Genomic DNA, 19,539 nt, shown 5'->3' with positions numbered 1-19,539 from the left:
AAAGATTTGGGGTCAGTTTTTTTAATTAATACTTTTATTCAGCAAGGATGCATTAAATTCATCAATAATAAAACTAAAGACATTTATAGTGTTACAAAAGATTTTTATTTCAAATAAATAACTTTTTATTCATCAAAGAATCCTGGTTTCCACAAAAATAATTTTCAACATTGATAATAAGAAGAAATATTTCTTAAGCACCAAATCAGCATATTAGAATGATTTCTGAAGGATCATGTGACACTGAAGACTGAAGTAATGATGCTGAAAATTCAGCTTTGCCATCACAAATTAAAATAGAAAACAGTTATTTTAATAATATTTCACAATATTACCATTTTATTGTATTTTTGATCTATAAAATGCACATTTAGTGAGCATAAGTGACTTTTTTTTTCTTCAAAAACATAAAAAAAAATCCGGACTGACCCCAAACTTTTGAACGGTAGTGTACATTACATCAGTTTCCTTCCTTCCTTCAAGCTGTCAAGCCATATAACCTTAGGAAACAATAATAGCAAATATTTTATAGCCAAAGAGATCCAATGTGTTTCTAATGCCTCATTGTAATAAATCCACTTCATCTCTCATCATTTGTCTGCTGTGCTTCTTACAGTGTCAACCTGAGCTTTTGCCTCTCAGCCAATGGGAAGCACCTACCAAATAATCTCGGTAAGCCACATCTGCTCACGTTTACCCACCTATAGGATCCCCTTTGTGAAGTTATCTTAAATATTATTCCTTTTTAGATTAAATTAATTTTTGCTTAATTTCCTCACAACTTTTTGCATCTAACAGAGCTTTCCTTGCCATTTCTGTTTCCCATCCCATCCATAAGCCTTTCTTTGTCCATACACAACCTTTACAATGTATTTATTCAGTAATTGCTTCCCTCTATTCCCCCCCCGGGCTAATGATACCACCATATGCCCTGCCATTAGAGGCCTAGACTATGTGCGAAGAATAACACCTCCTACACACGCTCGGATAACTGAGCACAGGTGCCATACATCTGAATGGCATGCAAATTCCTTCATGCCCTCATGCCTTTCGATCAAAAGCATTATGGCTTTTCTTATAGTCATTCTCTTCAGGTTTTGGATGATGATAAAACCTAAATGTTTGGGAGAACTTTCCACTCCTGCCAAAGCAAAACGGTCTGATCTAACCAATAGGCTTTGAGATTTAGTGCCATGTCAGCATGGCGCCGGCCTGCACCTGTGTGCGGAGCCAACGTGAAGGCAAAAAATTTCTAAATATATCTGTTAACGGGTCTGTGTTCTAGAGTTTAACATCGAAGTTCAGCTGGACCGTCTGAAGCAGCAGCAGAAGGGGGCCGTACGGAGAGCTCTGTTTTTCGACACCCAGCTTCCAGCTATGCAATGGACAATGAAAATGCCAAATGGAGGCAAATGGTGCCGCGATACTAAGATCTACTTGCGGGTGAGTTTTACCTACAAAATGTTGTAAACCTGGAGATTAATGGTATTACTAGGGGTATAACAATACACTTATGTCATGATTCGGTTCGATACACAATAACGTAAGACCTTCGTTCATCTTCAGAGCACAAATTAAGATATTTTCGATAAAATCCGATGGCTCAGTGAGGCCTGCATTGACAGCAAGTTAATTTACACTTTCAAATGCCCAGAAAGCTACTAATGATCACCCATCACTAGATATTGTTGAGAAAAGTCGTTATTTTGTTTTTTTGGCACACAAAAAGTATTCTCGTCGCTTTATAACATTGAGGTTGAACTACTGTAGTCACATAAACTGTTTTAAATATGTCTTTAGTACCATTTTGGGCATTTGAAAGTGTTAATTATTAATGCAGATTTCACTGAGCCATTAGATTTCATCAAAAATATCTTAATTTGCGTTCCAAAGAAGAATGAAGGTCTTACGGGTGTGGAACAACATTTTGGATGATCTATACATATCTGATGCATATTGTTGCATTTTTGCATTGAGGTGTATTGTGACACCCCTAGGTATTACTATTGCTAATCTATTAGATTTAAGCATGTAATCATGTCCTAATGTGGCATTCAGAAGAAATTTGTTGTTTTATAAGCAAGAGGATTGTTAGGCAATAAGAATTAAGATTAGGCGGGGTTAACCAATGGAAATTTGCTGTGGAATGCACCGTTTAAGCGAGTTTTCCATTTCTTAGTACAAGATAAGTGTTAAAAGTGAAGATAAGTGTGGCAACACGTGCCAAAAATGCAGCGAGGGATTAAGAGTGTCATTACGTCCTGCTTTCTGACCTTTTTCACAAACTCCTGCTTGTTTTCCTCGGAGTATAGGATGAGAAGGACTTCAGGGATAAGTTGTCTCCCATTTTCGTTGCGCTCAACTTCAGCCTGAACCCTCAAGCCGCAGCAGACAGACACGGCCTGCGGCCCATCCTCAACTACCAGACGGCGGAGCTCATCGAACAGAAAGTACGTACATTTGCTTGCTGCAGATATCCCACAATGCTTTGCATGAGTAAACTGAGATAATGCATGGTGCGTGTGTTCGTCTCCCCCTTCATGAAGAGATTATCAAAACATACATCTGGGATGTTCTCCAAATGCTCTGGAAAGCCGTTTGAGAGCTGGAGGAAATGTGTAGCGTTTACAGCAAAGAACTTTTTACTCTCCCACCTGGAGAAGCTCTCTGGGCATTGTGGAAACTCCACTGTAGAGGTGTTTGCGTGTATAAAGGGTTAATAGATTTCTGTTTTTTTCCAGGGCGGGCCCTCGCAGGCCATATGCTGTCTGTTTAGGTTTAATGTTTTGGGTGGCAGTTTTCTCTCGGTAGTTATTGAGACTGTGCCGAACACATGGGCCGTTCTGACCATATGCAGAAACATTCTAATCAGAGGTCTTGGAAACGTTGCAGATGGAGCGATCTTCTAAAACTTTCGCTTATTCAGGCCAAGTGGAAGCTCTTTCATTCATTATAAATGAGTGTATCCATCCATGATAATGAAAAGGAAAAATCTTGTTTAAAATGCAAAGTTTTTAGAAATGTTTTAAAATATATGCAATATTATTAATAATAGGGTAATATTACTACTAATATTGGTAGTAATAATAATTGTATTTATTCTAAAAATATTGTGGATATTCATATATTCATGATTAAATAAAAATAAAATTATTAATATCATTGTTGTTGTTGTTACCACAATATATTTTAATAAAAATATAAATATAATATAAATATTATACTCTATTTTACACACACACACACACACACATACATACATACATACATACATATATATATATATATATATAATATTTTAGAATAATTAACTAAAAAAATATTTTTTATAGAGTATTAATAAAAATATTGGTTTTTTTTTAAACAATACTTACATAACTTACATTAACTTACTACTTACATAATATTTATGCTCTGATAACATTTATTATTATTATTATTATTAATTACTCTAAAATATTGCAGATTTTTATGTAATGAATATTTTTTTATGTTTTAATGTTATGTTTTTTATGTTTTAATTTTTATGTTTGAATAATTACATTTATAAAATATTTATTTATTTATTTTCCTTATAAAAATAATCGATAATGGCAAACTTCTAAGGCTTTTATTTTCAAGAATTAATGGAATAAATTAATAAAAAAGCTGCACAAAAAGCTTGTGGTCTTGATTTGCATAGGACTATAGATATAATCGTCTTGCCTATAGATCGAGATGTTTCCGACCTCCTTTGATAAATGTTGTGAGTGATCCTGTCTGGCGCCCTCCAGTTTGCTGACCCAATCATGCTGTTTGCAGACCTTGACACTTCCGTAAACACTTGATGATTGTTTTGGCTGAGGGTCAGCTTGGACATATGCACATGTGACCCCCTCTTGTATCTCCGCTTGGGCTTCTAATTGTTTGGTTGCTGCAGTGAACCCAAACAACCCTCTCCAGGAGGTTCGGAGCGGCCCGATACAGAGCTGTGGAAAGGGGTGGCCGCCCTCATTGGTTGTAATTAGAGCTCAGCGACTGCTGATTACAGGGAAGCCACTTAGCCCTTTCTAATCTCCCTATTCTATTTTTTTTATCCTCATCGTCATGTTGCGTCATCCTCGCACATGTTGGAAATACAGCATCAGGTGGTAGCAATTAGCCGTGGCACGACTCCCGCCCCTTTTTTTATTCATTCATAAATTGTATATGGATTCCCTCTCATTAATGTGCATGTGCATATATATTTATATATATATATTTTTTTGTGTGTGTGGTGAGAGTTGGGTGGTGTCGCGTGCAGCTAGCATGCGGTTCAGGGGCGGCAGCCTCTGATGTGGATGTTGGTGGCAGATTGAACAGCCTTATGTTATGGGTACAGCCATAGCTCTATGAGCTCTATACATTTTTCAAGCCCATACACATCTGCTCTTCTGCCCAGAATTCATTCAGCGTTGTTTACTATTCTGAAACTTGTTTACCAGTGCGACTTGTGATGTTTACCAATGCAAATGGCAATGTTTATAGTCATACTTTATCATGGTGTACTAGGCGACACTATCCTCTAAGGATTACACGGTCGTGCGTTAATACTTGACCCAACTGAACGGACTGTTTATAATGGAGCGGGCTGTTGTTTACAAGTATCTTATGAGTGCTTTGCTTGGATTTTTTTGAAAATAGCTGCGGTTGTTTAATAGGAAATTGTACATAAATATTTGTTGGATTAAACACCCAGAGATGTTTAAATGCATTATCGGTTATAGGAATTGCATAATATATTCCTGTCTGAATGACATTGGATTTCAAAGTGGTATTCTGTGTCCGATGTGGAAAAACATTTTTTCTTCATAAATGAATGGCTAAGTTTTTACTTTTACATTTAAAATCACATGAAATAAAAATGGATCCTATTTACTGATTATTTTTATATTTTCTAAAAAATAATAATAAGGATTATGCCAAATTGATGAGGCTTTTCAAGAATTTACAGCCACCCCCCACAAATTATCGAAATTATCCATTTTAATTCAGATATTTAAAAAAAACTGTCATGAATTGCATTTTTAATGGATTTTGGAATAGATTTATAATTACAATAATAAACAAAATAATTAAAAATAAACATAAATCAAATAAAAAATGAATAATAATTAATAATAAACCAAAATTAAAGCTTATATGTGGTCTGTATTTGCATATGACTATAGAGCTGCCAGACAGGGTTGCCAAGTCAGTGGTTTTCCCGCAGTACTGGGCTACTTTTAAACTGTTTCTGCGGGTTGAGATTTTTATTTTTTTTTTCCGTGGGTTAAAGATTTATTTGACTGAAATGCTTGTATTGAGATATTTTTATCCATTTTACATTTTAACAATAAAACAGCTGTGCTAGATGATGAGTTTTGTGAGAAAAGGCACTGATAGGGAGCTCCTTTATTAAAACACACTGTGTTTGATTACTCCTATATAGTGATTTTTAAGTTGAATTGTACATAACACATAGAGTGACTGTAAAATTTGTATTTTAGGTATGGGAGTGACATATTTTGAGTTTTGATATTTGAGTTAGTTTTGGGCTACTTTTGATTGGCCATTGGGCTAGTTTTGTTACACAGACCTGGCAACCCTGGTCTTCATTTTGGTATGTAATGCCCAATTTTCACTATCCAATTCCTGAAAGATAAACTTATGTCCTTTTTCTCACCTGTTTCGCTCAGAAATAAGTCACGTTACAAAAGTAAAATGGGTTGCAGATTGACATTGACTATAATCTCTCAGTAACTCACGTTAACTTTTTTTCTGGCTTCTTCTCTAGGCCCAGATTTTATTGGACTGCGGAGAGGACAACATCTGCGTCCCTGACCTGAAACTCTCCGTGCACGGGTAAGATGATTAGCAAGGAATGCAAAAAAGAAATAAAAGCCTGGAGTTTAGTTTGCTTGTTGCAAAGTTTGCAGTAACACATAAAGTAGAACCATTTTAGGCACTAGAAATGAGTAATTACTATTCCAGCTACTGTTTAGATTAGATATTTGGATAGATATGTGATGAGTCAGCTTTTAGAAAGTCTCAGTAATGGAGTTTTCCCAGGTGAGAATAGCAACACATGCACAGATACACACTGACTTCTGGAAAAAAAACAGGAAGGAGGGCTATGCAACAGGTGCTGGGATTGGCTGACTTAGCTTTTGAAAAAAAAGCCTGGATAGATGAAATGGATAAGTTTGGAAAATTTGGGGCTTGGAAATCTCAGTGGCCCCCTTTTCCCTGCAGTTACAACGTCAGTTCTCTGCAGTTGATTTGTGAAATCTGTGGGTATTTTCTCTGTCTTTTATACACCGATTTGTTTGCCTTTGTTGTTATTCTTCAACCGCAAAAATGCGCCTTACCAAAAACATTACAGATTTGTTGCATTTGTCTTAGGTCACATATTTATTAAACTGTGTAGGGCAGGCCATTCATTCTCTCCGCAGAGTGATTTGGATTATCTTGGCATTCAACAAGCAGAGGGAATAGTACAACTTGGAAATTCACTAGAGGGGTTATTCTTTAGGAGAAAATGTGAAAATACATCTAGACAGCTTCCCAGAGATGCCTCAGACAACATGGCTATTCTTTAGCACCACTGTCAGCATCTGCTTCCCAGGTCCAGGTTGAGGAATCCCAGCCAAATTCTCGATTTCACTCAAATTAACTTTTGTACTAAATCACCTCAAGGCGCATTTTAGAGCTCACCGGTGTTAATTTGTTGTATGGATCATGATATTTATTTCGATTGAATACAAATCTTGACCTTCTTGTGACATGACCCCAACCTCATATGTGCCATCTGAAGGGGTTTGTTATGAAAGTGCAGCAAGCGATGGCTTCCATGTAGGTTTGAGTTCCCCCAGCCAGCCCAGTGCCAGGGTTTGAATTCAGTACGTGCCGCTTCCCCAGCATGGCTTTACGAGGCCAGGCGGTAATTGGAAGCGTCTGTGTGGCCCTCGCATGGAATTTCTCATTGTGTCTGAGATGTAGAGAGAAAAGAAAGGGGGAGGGAACATGTAGGAGTAGAAAAAGGAAACTTTGCGGAATGTTTCACAGTCTTTGTCGTTGCATGTTGAACTTTATAGCTACAATGGAAATTAGGGGTTTTTATTAGGAAATGTGTGTATAATGCAGGAGGAAGGGCTTCCTGTTGGAAAGATCAGGGTGATATTTCACCGCTAGATCAGCAGAATTACACTTTTTGTTTTTTGAAAGAAATTAACACTTCTATTCAGCAAAGATTGATCAAAAGTATGTTACAAAAGATTTCTATTTTAAATAAATGCTGTTCTTTTGAACTTTCTATTTATTGAAGAATCCTGAAAAATGTATTGGTTTCCACAAAATATTTAAGCAGCTTTTTTGAAGAAGAAGAAGAAATGTTTTTTTGTGCACCAAATCAGCATATTAGAATGATTTCTGAAGGATCATGTGACACTGAAGACTAGAGTAATGATGCTGAAAATTCAGCTTTGCATTACAGGAATAAATTACATTTTAAAATATATTAAAATAGCAAACAGCTATTTTAGATTGCAATAATATTTTACTGTTTTTACTGTATTTTTGATCAAATAAATGCAGTCTTGGTGAACATAAGAGACTTATTTCAAAAACATTTAAAAAAAAAAAAATCGTACCAACCCGGGATTGTCCTCCATGGTTCATACTTCACAGCACATTTCAAAATGTAGATGTATATGTACCTCTTAATTGGTTAATTGGTGGTGCTTGTTAACACACTAATGCTTCACTAGAAGCATTAGTGGGGGAACTCAGATTTGAGCAAACGTCTACCTGTAAGAATTAGACATTGGCGCATAACTCCTCCCACAAACCTAAATTTGCACTTAATAAACTCTATAGAAGACCCAGACCCTATAGAAGGTAAATTAGCTGCCAAGCGAGAGTTTTATGTTTTGTTCATGTTTTTTGGTTCTGCAGGGACAGGAAGGAAGTGTACATGGGCGATGACAACTCTCTGACCCTGACTTTCAACGCAAAGAACGATGGAGGCGGAGCTTACGAAGCCGAGCTGTATGTGGTCTTGCCACCAGAGGCCGACTACAGCGGAATAGCCCGCAATAACGAGGTGAGATATGGAGACCCTCCCTCCAGGTGCTGCCGATTACACGGACGTGTGCCAGATCCCGTCCATTAACTCCTACATGTGTTCAGCATTTCAGCTGAGAAAGACCTTTGTTCTGTTACTTTGATACTCAAGAGAAGATGTGTTTTTTATTAATGGAGACATCTGATGAGAAATCCTGTAGTGAAGCAAAACTTGACAGCAGTCAGTGTTTTAAAGCGGTGGTTTTCAAACTGGTGCATGGCTAGGGGGTTCGTGGGACTTTTAAAAGAAAGAAAAAGACAATTTCAATCTTTTTTTATTAAGTTTTAAGAATTTTTTAAATGGAAATATTGTTATTTATAAGTAATGAAGATAGTATTTTTAATTTATTTTTTGATTCTGATAAACTAAATGATAAAATGTAATAAATACAAATATTCAAATAAAATATTTTAACAGTTTGAATAATTATTTTTGCTTTAGTACAATGACAATATAGAAACCAATTATTTGATTTGGTAAACAAAATGTCTTTATAATATCACACACTATTTTTTTTTTCTCACACTGTATAAATGGGTCTTTATACATGAATATATATAGATGACTTTATGTGTCTCTCACAAGAGGATCATGGGCATCAAAAAGAGCTAACTCCAGTTTTGATGAAATACTTGTACATATTTTGAACCCTAACTCTACGTAAGGATAATTTAGAGCAAAAATGTAACATTCAGCAATAGTACCAGAACTGGTCTAGGCAGGTCAAGACATGAGTCATGGGGTGTGAGTTATCACTGTGTGTGTGTTTCCTTAAATTTACTGGTCTTTTTCTTTATTTCTCTGGATTTCTCTGGACAGAGTCTGACCCAACTGACCTGCAGTTATGAGACGGAAAATCAGACCCGTTACCTCAGCTGTGACCTGGGGAACCCCATGAAATCTGGCACCAGCGTAAGCAGTCTTACACTCTTCTTTCTGTTTGTGTGTTTACACATTAGTGACTTGAGGTTTCACTTTGAGATTTAAAAAGCACCTTTTATCAAGTGCAATTGAATCTTACCAATTTTCACAGAGTGTCTAAAATTTTTAAATTGTTATTTTGACTCATGGAAATGTATAGAATCTAGAGTTGTCAAAAGTATCGACTTTGGTACCATCGTCAGATTTCAAATTCAAACAGTTCCGTGCGTTTATCATTGTAGCCAATCACAGACATATCTGTTGAGCATGTGAACACAATGGCCAATCAGAGGTGTTTACGAATCCGCTCAACAGCGCTCAAAGCGTCACATGTTTTAAATTTCAGTACCAAAGTCGGTACTTTTGACAACTCTAGTAGATTACTATAGGGAATATCTATCTATCTATCTATCGTTTGTTCGTTCGTTCTGTCGTTCGTTCTTTCCATCGTTCGTTCTTTCTATCGTTCATTCTATCTATTGTTCTGTCTATCGTTCGTTCTTTCTATCGTTCTATCTGTTGTTCTATCTGTTCTATCAATCTGTCTCTGTCACCTATCTATCGTTCTATCCATCTATCGTTCTTTCGATCGTTCTTTCGATCGTTCTATCAATCGTTCTATCAATCGTTCTATTTATCTATCGATCGTTCTATCTATCTATCGTTCGTTCTTTCTATTGTTCGTTCTATCTATTGTTCTGTCTAGCCAACTGTCTGTCACCTATCATCTCTACATCTATCGTCTATATATATATTTATCAACGTCTATCATCTCTCTATATATTATCTACATCTGTCATCTCTCTATATATCTAGCCACTATCTATTGTCTCTATATTTCTCTATATAGTTATGGTTATGCTCAACTATTAAAATTTTCCTTGGTTAGAAATTGCTTTTTGTGTGTGCAATCTCTATAAGATCATTTTTAATTACCCAGTTATCCTTATCCAGTAATCACAAACAACTGGAAAAGAGGCAATTCTGATTACTGACAACTAGCATTTTACCAAATAAACTCCAGACTTCCAGCAGCCATAATTGTGTGTCCTGTTAGTCATGTAACCTTTATTAGTCATCTAACCTGTGTTAGTCAGCTCACAGTGCTGTCTGGGGGGCTTGTTAAGGGCTGTGTTGAATCATGTTTGGACAGGCAGGAAGTTCCCACCAGCGATACAGGAAGTGACAATCATTTTGGAGTTCGAGAGTGGAGTTCCCCTTTCCAAAATGCCACTGTGTGAAGGTGGAGGGGTTTGTGGCTTTTTAATGTGTCTGCAGAGATGGAGTATAATTGGGTGACTGTTCAAAATGCTCCATGTCAATATGTGTTTCCAGACTGTTTCAGTCAGTGCAACACTGCTCGCATTAGTTCAGGGCAGGTTATCTGGGTGTTTTATTCAGCAATTTTATTATTAACGTTATTTTAGGTGATTATTTTTAGATTCCAGGACCACCAAAGTGGTTCCTCGTAACAACTGGCCTGTATCTGTAATTGTATCTTTTGCAACGAGAAATTCAGAAATCACACCCACCCCCACGGACACCCACACGCAAACTCTCACGCATGGAGCTGAGGGAAAACGAGAGCCGCTCGTACGGGGTCTTATTGCCAGAGTTTGTGTGCGTGCGGTGGAGGCATAAAACCACAATTATAAAAGGGAGGCTGGAACTCCCATGTAGTCTGGGGTTGTGTAGGTGACTTCAGCACTTTAGGACTGAGGGTAGTAACTAACTGGAGTGCTTTTGACAGCGCAGCTAAACATGACATCACTAAGATGAATGAGAGAGGATACATTTTAGTGTTTCCACTTGTGTTTTTTGGATGGAATACAGGAAAGAAACATTCCACCAACCTCAACATCCATTCTGTTGCTATGGCAGTGCATTATGGGTATGTTTTGTGTGCTGTAGAGAATTCTCTGGTGTAATTCGTGGACAGCTGAAATTAAGTATTGTGACATTGCAAATATTGTTGCCTCCTTTATGATAAATTGATAGTGTTTTCTCTCATTTTTGGGCTGTTTTAGCTCAAGTTTTCTGATGAATGAAATGTACATGGAGGAATAAACGTGTATTGGGTAAATGAGATATGATTTAGAAATGTATTTTGTTTTATTTTCTGCAGTTATGGGCTGGACTGCGATTCACAGTACCACGTCTCAAGGACACACACAGATTTGTACAGTTTGACCTACAGATCCGCAGGTAAGCTTCAGAATATACACACATAAACGCAGCTTATTTTTTATTTATTAAAATATACATTCACACTATACTATACAGTAAATAAAAACTATACAGTAGCAAACATGGATAACCGTTTAGTAGTTTTAGTTAAAGATTATTCAGTTTGAATTGTAAAATGTTAAAAATTATATATATATATATATATATATATATATATATATATATATATAAATAAATAACACAATGTAATATTTTATATATATATATATTTTATCATATATTATTATATTAATATTATATTATTATATTAATATTTAAATAAATCATTAAATGAATTTATTTCATATATTTTTAAAATATCAAAAAAAAAAAAAAAAATGTGTATATATATATATATATATTTTTTTTTTTTTTTTTTTTTTTTTTTTTTTTTTTGATATTTTAAAAATATATGAAATAAATTCATTTAATGATTTATTTAAAAATATATTTAATATTGGCCATAATATGTTTTTTAACTATTATTTAAAAAAAAAAGTCAAACTGTTATGGTCTCTGATATATCATACATCTGTAATATATGGTCAGGTTAGTTGCACATGCCCTTAAATATGCTCTTTATTAAGCTCTGCATCTTTCCATCTGCAGTAAGAATGAGAATAACTCCCAGAGTGAAGTCGTCCCCTACAAGTTGGAGGTGGTGGTCCAGTCTGATGTTATTCTTCAGGGGTGAGTTCACATGCAGAACTCATTTATAAGTGCTTCACAAGACCACAGCTCTTCTGGAACTCTCACTAGGAAGCTCTCCCTGTTCCCTCATTTTCTCATTTTCTCTTTATCTCTCGTTTTACAGTGTCTCCCGACCAGACAAGGTCTTCTTTCCCCCTCCGAACTGGAAGTTGACCAAGAATGTAATGGTTGAACAGGATGTCGGACCCTCCGTCCAGCACACTTATGAGGTAAAGACCTTGTCTGAGTCCTTCAGTTGGACTTGAAAGAGGCCTGTCATTGATAGAGTCCAGCTATAAATCACTATGGTATAATTTTGGGATGTATGGCTGTCTAGCAACTAGCAGTTAAATTTGCAGTATTTAAAATGTCAGCCCTTCTACTTTTTTTGACCTGAAGACTTAAATATTTTTAATAAAACCTTCTTTTCATGAACTGAATATATATATTTTAAACTTTTTTATAAGCAAAAAGTAAAATGTTAAGAGTCTAAAAAAAGAAAATTAATGACTCATAAAAGATTTGACTGTTAAAAGTCCATTATATATATCTCTTTTTTTTTCCTGTCAGTCAGTGCCGCTAATTGCTGCTTGCAGTTTGGTTTCTTTATACATACTTCCTGCCAGGATTCTGTACATGAGTCATGCAAATACTTGTACATGGAGAAGTTGTCATGGAGAATCTCCAACAGTTACACAGAGATCCTGAAATAGCACAAGGCATCAAGTCATCCCTTAATGATGACCTGAGAGTACAGAAACACCTGTGGAGTTACTTTAACAGCACGTTACTTTAACCTGTGGTTGTGATGGCGTACAATGTAATCATGAAAATAACAATGCAGCAAACTTGATGTTAAACCAATGTGGTTGAGAGGGTTTATTATGACAACATACACTTGACTCATCTCTCTTTCTCTGCTCGTTTCTCTCTCTCAGTTGGTGAACAACGGGCCGAGCCGCATCAGTCATACTCTACTGCAGCTCAAATGCCCCATGAGACTTCAAAGTAACAAGTTCATTTACCCGCTGGAGGTCATGACGGAGGGCCCTGTTAACTGCACCACCCACAACATAATCAATCCCTTGAACCTCAAGGTAAGACGCCCAGGGTTAACTGCAGGGCAGAGATTTTATCAGGGTTCACCTGATGAAATAATTAATACTGGGGTGCTTTCTGTCATTATGTGTGTGACTTTGATCTTTCAGGCTTTTCTTATTAAAGCACTGTTTACGTGTGAACCTCATGAAACCTATCAGGAACATATATATATATATATATATATATATATATATTTTACTTTAATATTTGATAGATAGATAGATTGTGTAGTATTTGTTGTGCTGGCCTTGATGATTTTAATACAAAGAAAATAATTGTATTAAATTAAATATAATTTTGTGTAAGCAAAAAGTAAAATAAATACGTTAAGAGTCTAAAAATGAAAATAATGACCGTCAATGTAACAGATTTGACTGTTAAAATTTTATTTTATTTTATTTTATTTTATTTTATTATTAATACAGCATTAATGCAATGCAAAAAATGTCATTCTTATTATTACAATACAAAAAAAAAAAAAGGATTTAGTGAAGTGAAGGATTTATATACCATGCTGGCCTTAATGATTTTAATACAAAGAAAATAATTGTATTACATTAAATATAATTTATAATTTATATATATGTGTATATGTGTGTGTGTGTGTGTGTGTGTATGTATGTGTGTATATATATATATATATATATATATATATATATAAATTATCGTTACAATAATGATAATTTGTAATTGTGCCTAATTGTAATGGAAATAAAGTGATGTAAAAAGTCTTAATTGAACTAAAATATGTTTAATATTTTCTCATGGAAAAAAAATTAAATATAGGTTTATAGAGAAATGTTTTTTAAAAAATTCTTACAAAGATGTAAATCTGTAGCAGTTTATGCTGTAAAGATATTTAGACTCACAGAAGACTCACGGGAGACTCACAGATGTCTATCAGAAACTATTAAAGGGGACAGAGCTTGTTGATGACAAGCTAAATTTAAACTTAAGGGACATATGCTGTCAGTAACACCCAGTATGTCCCATACATATGCCAAACACATGAACACACCACCCATCCATCCATATTTCCTAATATGTCCTTTCTTAGAGCCTACCCTGTCCTTCGAACAGCCCCACCCAAGGGCATTAAACCAGCCTTTGATCCTCCTGCCATACTCTCATCTCAATCTGCTTCCCTTCGTGCTTCACGTCCCACTGCTGTCTATATAAACACAGCCATCAGCTTAATCAGAGCTTCTTATGAAAGACTCCTCAACAACATTTCCCTCTCCATGAGCGTACAAATGATCTGAAAATATGTGGGATCTAACGTTATAAAACAAGCAATTTGAATCTCCTTAAATGTAATGATTATTTCTCAAGAAGTGGGGGGCATATTTCTATTTTCTACAAGTTATAAGTTTCTATACCCCTGCCATCTGATGGGCGTCCTTACTAAGTCTGGATGATTCGTAACACAAAACTGCTGTTACATCTGGGATTGTGCAGAATTCCTCTCCGAAGTGGTTGTTTGTTCAGTTTTGTCATGCCGTTTAGGGTGTTTTCTTGGTCTACACAATGGAGAAGTTGAGTAAAATTCAGACATCTGTTGCAAAATGCCCCTTGTGTCCTGCACAATGTGTCCCTCCCGTTGAGCTCACGGCTGAATGTCCGTGTTGAGTCAGAGGGCGTCAGTACAGACTGAACCGTGATGTCAGTGTCCACGATGTCCAAAAGGGGGGCGAGTTTCCACTCAATGTTCTGTTCCCTTTTTCTCTCTCTCTCTTTAGCTTCAGCAGTCTTCTACCGAGCAGCCTCCTTTACGTGACGCGACACAGGAACACCACATCGAGAAGAGGGAAACACACAAGGCCGAGATGCCTCAACTGACCAATCTGGTGAGATTTCTTGAATGTGAAGAGGGAAAAAAAGGGTATGAAAGAAATGCAAAACACACATTAGCTCTGTTCAGAAACCTAGAGAACTGCCTACATAGGGAGCTGCCTTCTAAGACAACATCCTAACCCACATCAGAACTTCATAAGTGAGTAATTTGAAACACAATACATAGGCAGCAACTCAAATAATCCAATTAGCACTTAGCTAATGACTTCCCTGCTGAAAGACATGCTATACCAGCATGAACTGGTTTGTTGGTCTGAGTTGGTTTCCTAGCTTGGTCAGGCTGGTCTATTGGCTAATTTTTGGAGGGGGTTTTGGGCACTTTTCAGCTGGTCAGCTTGGCCATGCTCAGAGACCAGCTAAGACCAACAAACCAGTGTTTCCCAAAAGCATCATGAGCTAAGTTGATCGTAGAGAACATTGGTGGCTCACGATGCTTTTGGGAAACGCAGCCTAGCCTTTTGGGTCTTTTCAGCTGGGATGATACTCTAATTTTTGATTGAGAATGAACTTTTTTTATCAGTACTTGTAAGTAATCAATGTATGGAAACCCTCAAGTGAAAAAAGGAGATTGATTCCAGTAGAGTTAGTAAGCTAATGACTTCCCTGTTGAAAATACGTCTTATACCAGCATGAACTGGTTTGTTGGTCTTAGTTGGTTTCCTAGCTTGGTCAGGCTGGTCTATTGGCTGATTTTGGAGGGGGTTTTGGGCACTTTTCAGCTAGGAGACCAGCTAAACACCAGCTTGTCCATGCTTAGAGACTTTCTTAAAGGAGCTAAGACCAACAAACCAGGGCTGCTTTTCCCAAAAGCATCGTGAGCTAAGTTGATCGTAGAGAACATTGGTGGCTCATGATGGTTTTGGGAAACGCAGCTTAGCTTGGTTGGGTCTTTTTAGCTGGGATGATACTATAATTTGGACAAAAAAAAAAAAAAAAAAAAAAAAAAAAACATAACCCACACATATATTGGGTAAAATTGTCAATTTTTTGATTAGAATTAACTTTTTTTATCAGTACTTTACAATAGCATTGAAATACTGTACGTGGTAACACTTTAGTTTAGAATTCAATTCTCACTATTAACTAGTTGCTTATTAGCATGCATATTACTAGGTTATTGGCTTTTATTAGTACTTATAAAGCACATATTAATGCCTTATTCTGCATGACCATATTCTACATCCTATAATCCTACCCAATACCTAAATTTAACAACTACCTTACTAACTATTAATAAGCAATAATTAGGAGTTTATTAAAACAATAGTCATAGTTAATAGTTAGTTATTAGTGAGAATTGGACCCTAATCTAAAGTGTGACCAAATATATATATTTTTTCCCATCACCATGTCACTTTAAAGGCTCTGTATGCATGAAATATATTTATAATTGTGACGTCGCTTTCGGGATCAACATGATCCTGGACGAGCCTCCACTGGATTACCTTCACTGAGAAGGATACATGCGATTCTACCTTTTGATTTTGGCCAAAACTGATTTGCACCTCTTGGAACAAGCTTTTCATCCAGAACACGCCTAAAATAATATCTAGTTAGGCTGCACACTAGGTTTTGGAACACAGCTACTGAGTCCTGGTCAACAAGAAGACTCAGCATGACTCATTTACATTGGGTAAAATGCAAATGTTGAACAAACACATCCAATATGGCGTCTGAGGTCATGAGAACGCAGAAAGACCTTTCGTTCACTGGTGCAGTAACTCAGAAGGTCAAGTCATACAGGGTCAAAGATCTAGTCTGACTGATTGGCCGCCATTAAAATGTTTTGCTTGGTCGGTCTAGGTGCATGTGTGTGTGCTTGCGTATGTGCGTGACCATGTGATAGAACATTAATGACCTCATTACTCTCCAGAGTGATGGGTCTGCCGAAATGTCCTCGCTCTACCCTCTAGTTTCCCGTTCTTCTCTGCGTCATTAACCGCTCCAGCTACCACCTCTCTCAGACAGCAGCTGATTGTGTAGTCCAGCTGCAGGTAGCTGTACCTGACCAAATGAAAGAGGGCTTTGTCGCCTGTTGCACTCAATAGCCCACATTTATCATCTCTTGCTTGATGACGTGGTCCTAGAGGGCTATTTATTTCTTCGCCTGTTCACTTGTGCTCATTTTTTTGAGGGAGAGCAGGTCTCTGTTGACATGTTCTGTTAGTGAACAGTGGAGATGTGTAACAGGACTCAAAAGTTCCAGCCTAGGTTTGACATCTCTCAACTAGGGTGAGGTGTTAATGGACGGTAACACTTTACAATAAGGCTTCATTTGTTAACATTAGTTAACATGAACTATCAATGAAAAAAGCATTTATTAATCTTACCTAATGTTGATTTCAGCATTTACTAATACATTATTAAAAGTTGTATCTGTTTATTTTATTTAATGGACCTGAGCAAACATGAACTAACAATTAACAGTTATACTTGTATTAACTAATGTTAACAAAGATTAATAAATAATACTGTAACAAATGATTTGCTTATTGTTAGTTATTTTTAGTTAATGTATTAACTAATGTTAATTAATGGAACCTTATTGTAAAGTGTTACCTAATGTAAATAATATAATAATAATAATAATAGTAATAATAATAATAATAATAATAATAATAATAATAAAAATACATAAACCACACATATTTTGGGTAAAATGGTCACATTTTTTTATTAGAATTTAAAAAGAAAAATTCAGTACTTTTCAGTATTAAAGGGTTAGTTCACCCAAAAATGAAAATTATAATAATATAATATAATATAATATAATAATAATATAATATAATATTTTTCTTATCTTATTGGCAAATAGTTTTTCTTGTTTTAACCGTTAATTAATTTAAATAATTAATCTACATAATGATTAAAATATATAAAATAATATGTGAATATATGTACTTCAGGTATTTACATAAAAATATATATACTATACTTAAACCTAATTCATCTGTATATAATTACACTATACATAATTTTTTTTTTTTTTTTTTTTAAATCACGTTTATTTTTCTTAAACATTTGTACAAATTAATATATATATATATATATATATATATATAATTTTTTTTTTTTTTTTTTTTTTAAAAAAAGGTATTAATTTTTAGAATTTGTTTTAATAAATATTTAAATATTATATGCAGTACAAGAGCTGGGGTGCCCCATGGATAGTTGGGGTGGTCCATGTACAACTATAGGGAAATGTGTATGTTCTGTGATAATTTTTTTCACCCTCCTAATGAAACGAATTTGACGTTACAAGGATCCGTTAACGAATGTGGTAATGTACAGCTTGTAAAAACCAGGGAGCTGAATGTTATTACGTCTCTGGGTCGGAATTTGACTTTAGGCAACTGTAGGCAGGATTTTACAGTCCTGTGACTCTACCAGTGATTTCCCACTAATTTAAAGCAGTCGATGCACAAGATGCTAACATTAGGTCCTTTGTCACTGCCGTTGGCTCGTGATGCTAATGTCTATCCCATGGTCCCATCTCTCCATCCGGATCTTCACATTCATAATTATTGTTGGGTTTTTAATTATTGCTTGTATCTCAAATGACAGGCAGGCATGCTTTTATGGTGATTTTATTTATTTCTGCCCGGAAATTGAATTCACATGATCTGTGTTTGTGTAAAGGGCGTGTCTTTTATAGCGTCATTACATTTAAGCGTCATTTGTTTATTTGAATAAGTGCTGTTATGAAGGGTTTGTAATGAGTTATGACAGGAGCTAAAATGCACTGTGATGAAATAGTCTGGTAAACTTCCATGAACTGATTATTATTAACTCTCCCTCTGTTTTCTGTTTTTCTGATGTGCTAGTCTTGCTCCAGTGTGGATTGCTGGACTCTAACGTGTAACGTTGGCCTGTTGGAGCGAGGGATGAGTGCCATACTGCATGTTCGCTCACGAATCTGGGCCGAAACATTTATGGAGGTGAGCGGAAAACCTTGGTGCAAGCAGTCCAAAGCTGTCGTCTCTCTGGACTATTCCTAATACTGCAGTAAAAGCATTTACAAGCTTTCATACTGTGACCCAAATAAGAGCTTGCTTACCTCCCAAAGTCCATGATTATACTGATTAAATTGATTATACTGCGTATTTAATGTAAAGTGTGACTGCTTCCTGGAGTGGTCACTACTAAGTGAGCTAAAACAGTGTGCGAGTGTCTGTCTGTTCATGTATGCTAAAGAGAGTCAGATGATATCTCCAAACAGGAGCTCTTTTGAGAGACGCCTTACATGCTTTCTGCAGTTCTAGCCAATACAAAGCTTATAAGTGAGTGCATTGAAAATACATTAGGAGAAATCCTGAGAGCTCAGCGGATTGGAATGTCAGAGGGGTTTTGTAAGAACTAAAGCCAGACTGAAACACTGGGATTCAGTGAAGCAATACCGCCCCCATCTGGATGCAAGTGGGATTGTTACATAAATTAAATTCAATTGAGAACCACTAGGTACATTCAAATAAATGTACAGCCAGTTTCACATGGGTACTAAATGTTTTATTACATAGAAATTGTTTTATTAATATATATATATATATATACACACACACACACACACATATATATACATATACATATATATATAAATACTTGATGTAAATATATTTACATATTAT

The 19,539-nt window shown here is 35.8% G+C and overlaps 1 protein-coding gene across 1 annotated transcript in view; it reads left to right on the top strand.

Annotated features, from left to right (window-relative positions):
• Window positions 1–19,539, top strand: part of itga5 (integrin, alpha 5 (fibronectin receptor, alpha polypeptide)) — a 56,880-nt gene that overhangs the window by 33,455 nt on the left and 3,886 nt on the right. The window contains exons 16-27 of the mRNA XM_051879695.1: window positions 617–672; window positions 1,286–1,443; window positions 2,313–2,450; window positions 5,795–5,862; window positions 7,954–8,101; window positions 8,942–9,034; window positions 11,169–11,248; window positions 11,879–11,959; window positions 12,084–12,189; window positions 12,898–13,056; window positions 14,800–14,907; window positions 18,739–18,852. Of these exons, the coding sequence (XP_051735655.1) occupies window positions 617–672; window positions 1,286–1,443; window positions 2,313–2,450; window positions 5,795–5,862; window positions 7,954–8,101; window positions 8,942–9,034; window positions 11,169–11,248; window positions 11,879–11,959; window positions 12,084–12,189; window positions 12,898–13,056; window positions 14,800–14,907; window positions 18,739–18,852 (1,309 nt within the window). The remainder of the gene's footprint in view (window positions 1–616; window positions 673–1,285; window positions 1,444–2,312; window positions 2,451–5,794; window positions 5,863–7,953; window positions 8,102–8,941; window positions 9,035–11,168; window positions 11,249–11,878; window positions 11,960–12,083; window positions 12,190–12,897; window positions 13,057–14,799; window positions 14,908–18,738; window positions 18,853–19,539) is intronic.

This window comes from Ctenopharyngodon idella, chromosome 22 (genome assembly GCF_019924925.1).
Source record: "Ctenopharyngodon idella isolate HZGC_01 chromosome 22, HZGC01, whole genome shotgun sequence".
Classification (NCBI taxonomy): Eukaryota; Metazoa; Chordata; class Actinopteri; order Cypriniformes; family Xenocyprididae; genus Ctenopharyngodon; species Ctenopharyngodon idella.
This window is presented reverse-complemented; position numbering and strand designations above follow the sequence as displayed.